Consider the following 5,803-nt stretch of genomic DNA (forward strand, 5'->3'; position numbering starts at 1 on the left):
TTTTGACAACTCCCGGTGGTTTGTTTACATGGAAGTTACGTGAGTTCGAATGTAACAGATGAGCACCCGTTGCGCTCGCACTCACGCATCTGACAAAGTAAACAAACCACCGAGAATTGTCAAACATGAACTTCATTCATTATGAGTTCGTTCGTGTCGTCATCTTGTAGAACTCAATAGGCTCATGAATCAGGGCAACCTTTTGAAAACATGCCCCCAATTTACACGACGTCTCTGCGCGAAAAGAAGGCCAAAACAAAAAAACGTGTTTCTGACAGCACGACCGGTACTCGTGCAAAACAAATCGAAATCGACAGTCGCTAGTACATTAGGCCATTCGTTGTCGTAACAGGTCCCGTTTAATCGAAATAGTTAATAATATTCGTAAGATTATATTAGCTAAATTAGAATGTTACGGCACATCAATCGGAAACGTGTAGGCTTTAGGATACTGTCAGGACCTCGTATTCATCACCATTTCCACCGCTCGCTCAGTTCCGTGCTGGAGACACCGGATGTGGACGTATCGCTCAGTACAGGGTTAGTGCGATATGGGTAAATTTAATGCGTTCGCAATAAGTTATTGTCCATTTCAGTCGCATCGTCCGTATTTCTTCCGGCAAATACGCCCGCTTCGCGGATGGCTGTTCCGTTGTATCGATAGGCGATACGGCCGTGATGGTAACGGCGGTAGCCAAAAGCAAACCAACCAGCGGTAGTAATTCGTTTCTACCACTTGTAGTTGATTATCGGCAGAAGGCTGCGGCCGCTGGCAGAATTCCAACAAATTTTCTGCGTCGAGAACTGGGACCATCGGAAAAGGAGATACTGGCGGCCCGTTTGGTGGATCGTTCGGTGAGGCCATTGTTCCCAGCGGAGTTTAGAAGTGATACTCAGCTGGTGTGTAATATGTTGGCAATCGATTCCAGTAACCTACCGGACGTGCAGGCGATTAATGCTGCTTCGGCAGCGTTAAGTCTTAGTGATATTCCTTGGAACGGGCCGATTGGGGCAGTTCGAGTGGGGCTGGTAGACAATGAGGTGATTATCAACCCTACGAGAAAGGAACTACAACTTTCCGCTTTGGACTTGGTAGTATCTGCCACGAAGCAGAATTTGGTTGTGATGTTGGAAGGTCGGGGTGATGTCGTTAATGAGAACGAGCTGAGGATGGCAATCAAGAAGGGCACGAAGGAAGCTCAGTTGATTATTAATGGAATTGAGAAGCTTCAGAAATCGTTTGGGAAACCGAAAAGAACGTTGGAACCATTGCCGCAGGCGGAACAGGAAATTGAGGCTGCCGTACGGACTATGGCAGAGATGCGGTTGCGGGAGATTTTTAGGGATTTTGCGCACGACAAATTCAGTAGGGATAATGCTGTTACCAACACCAGAATCGACACAATTGATAAAGTGTGGTCATGTTATCCGAGCTCAGATCCAGCGTTGATCACCGACTGCTTTAATCGGTTTGCGAAGTTTGTTTTCCGCGAGATGGTCTTCGAAGAGAATCGAAGATGTGACGGACGATATTTGGACGATCTAAGAAAAATATCCTGTTCCGTGAATCTACACAGGCCATTGCATGGGTCAGCACTTTTTCAACGCGGTCAAACGCAAGTGTTTGCCACTGTGGCTTTGGATTCTCCGGAAAGCGCCCTCAAGCTAGATCCGATTACCTCGCTAGACACGGGCGTCAAGTCAAAAAACTTCTTTCTTCATTATGAGTTTCCACCGTATGCGACTGGTGAGACGGGTAAGATTGGTCCCGTTGGTCGGCGGGAAATTGGTCACGGTGCACTAGCTGAGAAAGGTCTATTGCCAATCATTCCCAACGACCATCCTTTCACGATTAGACTGACGTCGGAGGTGCTGGAATCAAACGGTTCCAGTTCGATGGCGACGGTTTGTGCGGGATCGATGGCGCTGATGGACGCTGGCATCCCAGTGCATGAAGCAGCAGCCGGTGTTGCCATTGGGTTAATGACGAAGTACGAAAACAACGATACTAAGCATCTGGAAGATTATCGAATATTGACGGATCTGTTGGGGATCGAAGATTACATGGGTGATATGGACATGAAGGTAGCCGGAACCCGAAAGGGAATGACGGCGATTCAGGCTGATATAAAAGTTCCGGGAATCCCACTGAAGGTAAGTTTCAAGGGGATATTTTTTATTCTCACAGTGATCGAACTTGGACTTGACAGGTCGTAATGGAATCGCTTCAGAAGGCGATGGAAGCACGTTTCAAAGTCCTGGACATAATGGATCAGACCATCGGAACGACTAGAACGTTAAAGAAAGACTGCTGGCCAGTGACGGATCGATTGCAAATCGAACCTCACCAGCGCTCAAAATTGGTCGGGCCTGGGGGAATCAACATCCGACGTCTGTATTTGGAAACGGGCGTTCAATTGACCCAGGAAGATGAAAACACGTTCCGGATATTTGCTCCCTCGGATGCGGCAATGCACGAAGCGAAAGAGTATCTCGAAAAACTGATGAAGGTGGACAGGGTGCCGGAGCTGGAATTTGGGTCGATTTACACTGCCAAAATTGTGGAAATGCTGGACACCGGAGTCATGGTGAAGCTATATCCAACGATGCCACCGGCACTGCTGCACAATTCGCAGCTGGATCAGCGGAAGGTGAGTTGAAATAAGTTCTTTTCATTGTGGCAATTGTAATTTCCAATTATTGCAGATTGCCCATCCATCGGTTTTGGGTTTCGAGGTCGGTACGGAGATACAAGTTAAATATTTCGGCCGGGATCCGGTATCCGGGTTTATGCGTCTTTCACGCAAAGTACTTCAAGGACCAGCGACCAGTTTGGTCCGAAATCTAGATCGATCGGGAAGCGCTGTCAGCGGTAGCAATCCTCAGTCCGTTCCTATTAGCGATTCCAACGACGTGAAATCGTAGCTTTATTGAACAAACTAGGAGCTAAAAACTACCGGTGCTTAAGACTATATAAACAAATTCTGTAAATAATTCTACATTATTTTAGGCCTATAAATTGAATCAAAATAGTAAATGAAGGTTTGCGAGTATTACTACAATGACGTTCTAGTAGCTTTCGGGTACGATGAAGGCAATTCCTGCTGCCACCAGCTGGGATCTGCCAATCCCTTGACCAACATCGACAGTAATTTCGCAGATCAGATTGTCCCGTGAAATGTTGCTGTACAGTGGAATTTCAAACCGATCGTCGCGAGTTTTGCTAGCAGAGCTGGTTTGCACATTACTAGGCAACAAGGTATAATCTAAGCTGAAAGTTCCTGTGTAAACGGGACCGGTTTGCTCCATAGCTCCTTGTTTGATCGTAAGCCTTCCGTTCGCTAGAGAACCACCATCAATCTTTGAATAAAAAACAAGGTTTTTAGGTTAACACAGGTTAGGTATCCAGTAAAATTAACGTACCAACAACTGAGCGATAGTTAGAGCCGTTTCCCTTCTTCGATCATCGAAGTAAGCACACAGCTGTAGCTCCGTCGTTGACACACTCAGTTCGTGCGATTTAATAAGTTTGATCGTTGTTAGAAATCCTTCAACATTGAACAGGCAGTTGAAATTGATTTCCTTGATCGCTTTCTCTTCCACCAAACTATTGTATAGCTCTTCAGTTTCCTTGGTCTTGAACCCAATCGCCTTCAGGTATTCGATCACAGTTTTGGGTCCACTCCAGATTCGACGCCATTGCAGGGGTACCTGATTGTCGCATATGGTAACAAGCATCGAGCGATCTTTACCTGAAATAATATTGATTTCTTTCAACGAGTTCTTGATAGTCTGCAGACATTCGTTGATCGCGTCGTAAAGATTGCTAACGATCGTCAACTCCGACAAGACGAATATCATCCAAGGATCGTCCTTGTTTTTGTTGCGATCGACAATTCCGTCTAGCCGTTGGGCGATCGTGCCATTCTGAAATACAAGAATCATGAATATTTTCACAGCAGAAACACCAATTCAAAAAGTTACCATCAACTTATTCCATAGGTTAATAATCGGTTTGACGCGTTTCTCGTAATTTTGGGCTGTTGTGCTACTAAAGTACATTAGCCGTAGTTCCTTCAAGGTGTTCCTACAGAAAATCACATTCCGCGAAGCATTGGTTGAAACAGGAATTCCGTACAGGCTGGGAGTTTCCGTGTCGGGCAGTTGATCAAGCACTTTCACGTAGTCCTGAAGAAAAAAAATTGAATTTTAATAAAATAAAACATTCACCAATTTTAACCCACCTCCAAGTTATTAGAATTCGGAAAGCTAACGTTCATAAACATCGGCTGCCAGCGACTAGTCATGATCTTTTCATCGAAAAACTCTCGTAGCAAATGTTCCAGTTTTTCGAAGTCATTATCGTTGTCGATGCGACCGCCGTAAGCGACCTTCTCGCAGAGACCCTGTATCAGCGGCCAGTGTATTTTCAACGTGTTGAACCCGTCGGTGTACCGGATTAGCTGCATGGCCGTGCGTAGATCCGAATCGCAAAAGTCGTACCATTTGGACCAACCTAGAGGAGAGGGCATAGTTTAACAATCACGATGACTAACCTAGTAATTGAGAACACTGTGTGGTGGAATTAAATTGGAGTTTTGTCAACAAGCCGTGGAACTATTTAAGGTGTTTCATAATTCGCGTTCCCTAGACAGGTTAGACCTTCTACTTACTTGAGCCATTTGGCTCCGAACACTAATCGGATAGTCCCCGCAGATTAACTTCCGCGAGCCATTGAGATCCTGTTTCCGTTATCCATATAGCTCCCAGCTTTGTCGCGATCAACTCAAATAGTACCCGGCGGGGGACCTAGGCTACTCAATTGACCAAGAAGTACGTGCCGGAGATTCTGGTACCTTGGACGCGGTCCTTTCAGTCTAGTCCTGCACGGTGGATCAAGGCTACACATGAGCTTCCCGGAAGGGTGCAGAGGTCGATGCGGAGATTCCGGTATACTGGCACCTCGACAACCCGCAAGCGTTCTAACCCCTCGCGGTGGGTTGGCCTATTCAACGGGCCAGCCAGTAGGTGCCAATTCTGTCTAGCGATTCCGGATAGAGCGTAGCTTCCGGTTCATTCTAATTCCCGACAATGGATCTAGCCTACTCACGAGCAACCCAGTAGGGAGTCGCGATCAGTTCGGCGATCCTGGTGAAGCCTGTCGTCTGGTGCACTGGCGACCTGAAGCCGGTGCTACGTTGCGTACTACTCAACTGGCCTCCGGCGATGGATCTAGTCTACACCGACGGAGAGTTTCCCGCTGCCGAAATTTCTCTTGATACCCGTTTGGTGGTTTCACGGCGGCTTTTTAGTAGACGGCGCTTCTTTGTTGGTCCCTTCGCCACGTCCTTTGCAACTCGTAACCACTCTATTGAGAGCTTCCCAGATATGCTCATCATGGCACATCTCTTCGACGATATCGACTGTCACACCAGGCATACTCCTTCAAACTTCTTCGAACTTTTGGCATTCGAAGACCACGTGTTCCGGTGGCTCATAGGTTCACGAACTCGGGCAAAAAGATGACAAGGCATTTCTAAGGTTATGCAGGTACTTCCGGAAGCATCCGTGCCCGGACAAAGACTGAGTCAAATAAATTGGAAGTTCATCTTCCTTACTCCGCGATGTTCCACTTTTGCTGCCACTGAGCCAACGATTCCGCTCTCCGCTTTCCACGTCCTCAGCCAGATATGATGCATGCCAGATATGATGGGAATCATCCCGGCAATGACGCATATTGCCTCCGATGATATCGTTCTGTACGCACTCGTGACACAAACGGCCATTAGGCGAAACATGCTTG

At 46.9% G+C, this 5,803-nt stretch overlaps 3 protein-coding genes across 3 annotated transcripts; 1 reads left to right on the forward strand and 2 right to left on the reverse strand.

Moving 5' to 3' along the window:
- The first annotated feature begins 287 nt into the window (after window positions 1-287).
- Window positions 288-3,032, forward strand: LOC131696176 (polyribonucleotide nucleotidyltransferase 1, mitochondrial-like). The gene is made up of 4 exons (XM_058984720.1): window positions 288-540; window positions 597-2,154; window positions 2,211-2,651; window positions 2,707-3,032. Exons 1-4 carry the CDS (start codon window positions 410-412, stop codon window positions 2,923-2,925), a joined length of 2,349 nt encoding a protein of 782 aa, XP_058840703.1. The 5' UTR covers window positions 288-409; the 3' UTR covers window positions 2,926-3,032.
- Window positions 3,033-3,069: 37 nt separating this feature from the next.
- LOC131696177 (cytoplasmic dynein 2 heavy chain 1-like) lies at window positions 3,070-4,093 on the reverse strand. Its single transcript, XM_058984721.1, has 3 exons — window positions 3,985-4,093; window positions 3,424-3,927; window positions 3,070-3,360 (listed from the first exon to the last, which is right to left on the reverse strand). The coding sequence occupies exons 1-3, from the start codon at window positions 4,060-4,062 to the stop codon at window positions 3,070-3,072; spliced, it is 873 nt and encodes a 290-aa protein (XP_058840704.1). The 5' UTR covers window positions 4,063-4,093.
- LOC131696178 (cytoplasmic dynein 2 heavy chain 1-like) lies at window positions 4,062-5,736 on the reverse strand. Its single transcript, XM_058984722.1, has 4 exons — window positions 5,619-5,736; window positions 4,245-4,516; window positions 4,109-4,188; window positions 4,062-4,074 (listed from the first exon to the last, which is right to left on the reverse strand). The coding sequence occupies exons 1-4, from the start codon at window positions 5,734-5,736 to the stop codon at window positions 4,062-4,064; spliced, it is 483 nt and encodes a 160-aa protein (XP_058840705.1).
- Between the last annotated feature and the right edge of the window lie 67 nt (window positions 5,737-5,803).

The sequence above is a fragment of the Topomyia yanbarensis genome, unplaced genomic scaffold (assembly GCF_030247195.1).
Source record: "Topomyia yanbarensis strain Yona2022 unplaced genomic scaffold, ASM3024719v1 HiC_scaffold_846, whole genome shotgun sequence".
Lineage (NCBI taxonomy): Eukaryota > Metazoa > Arthropoda > Insecta > Diptera > Culicidae > Topomyia > Topomyia yanbarensis.

What these genes read in the sequence shown, in the direction of transcription:
- LOC131696176 (XM_058984720.1), top strand. Translation starts at nt 410, where the DNA reads ATGTTACGGCACATCAATCGGAAACGTGTAGGCTTTAGGATACTGTCA. An exon ending in GACGTATCGCTCAGTACAGG is followed by an intron (nt 541 to 596) that starts GTTAGTGCGATA and finishes TGTCCATTTCAG; the next exon opens with TCGCATCGTCCGTATTTCTT. An exon ending in TTCCGGGAATCCCACTGAAG is followed by an intron (nt 2,155 to 2,210) that starts GTAAGTTTCAAG and finishes TGGACTTGACAG; the next exon opens with GTCGTAATGGAATCGCTTCA.
- LOC131696177 (XM_058984721.1), bottom strand. Translation starts at nt 4,062, where the DNA reads ATGTACTTTAGTAGCACAACAGCCCAAAATTACGAGAAACGCGTCAAA. An exon ending in ACCTATGGAATAAGTTGATG is followed by an intron (nt 3,928 to 3,984) that starts GTAACTTTTTGA and finishes CTTGTATTTCAG; the next exon opens with AATGGCACGATCGCCCAACG. An exon ending in TAACTATCGCTCAGTTGTTG is followed by an intron (nt 3,361 to 3,423) that starts GTACGTTAATTT and finishes TTTTATTCAAAG; the next exon opens with ATTGATGGTGGTTCTCTAGC.
- LOC131696178 (XM_058984722.1), bottom strand. Translation starts at nt 5,736, where the DNA reads ATGCGTCATTGCCGGGATGATTCCCATCATATCTGGCATGCATCATAT. An exon ending in CAAAAGTGGAACATCGCGGA is followed by an intron (nt 4,517 to 5,618) that starts GTAAGGAAGATG and finishes CCTCTCCTCTAG; the next exon opens with GTTGGTCCAAATGGTACGAC. An exon ending in CGAATTCTAATAACTTGGAG is followed by an intron (nt 4,189 to 4,244) that starts GTGGGTTAAAAT and finishes TTTTTTCTTCAG; the next exon opens with GACTACGTGAAAGTGCTTGA.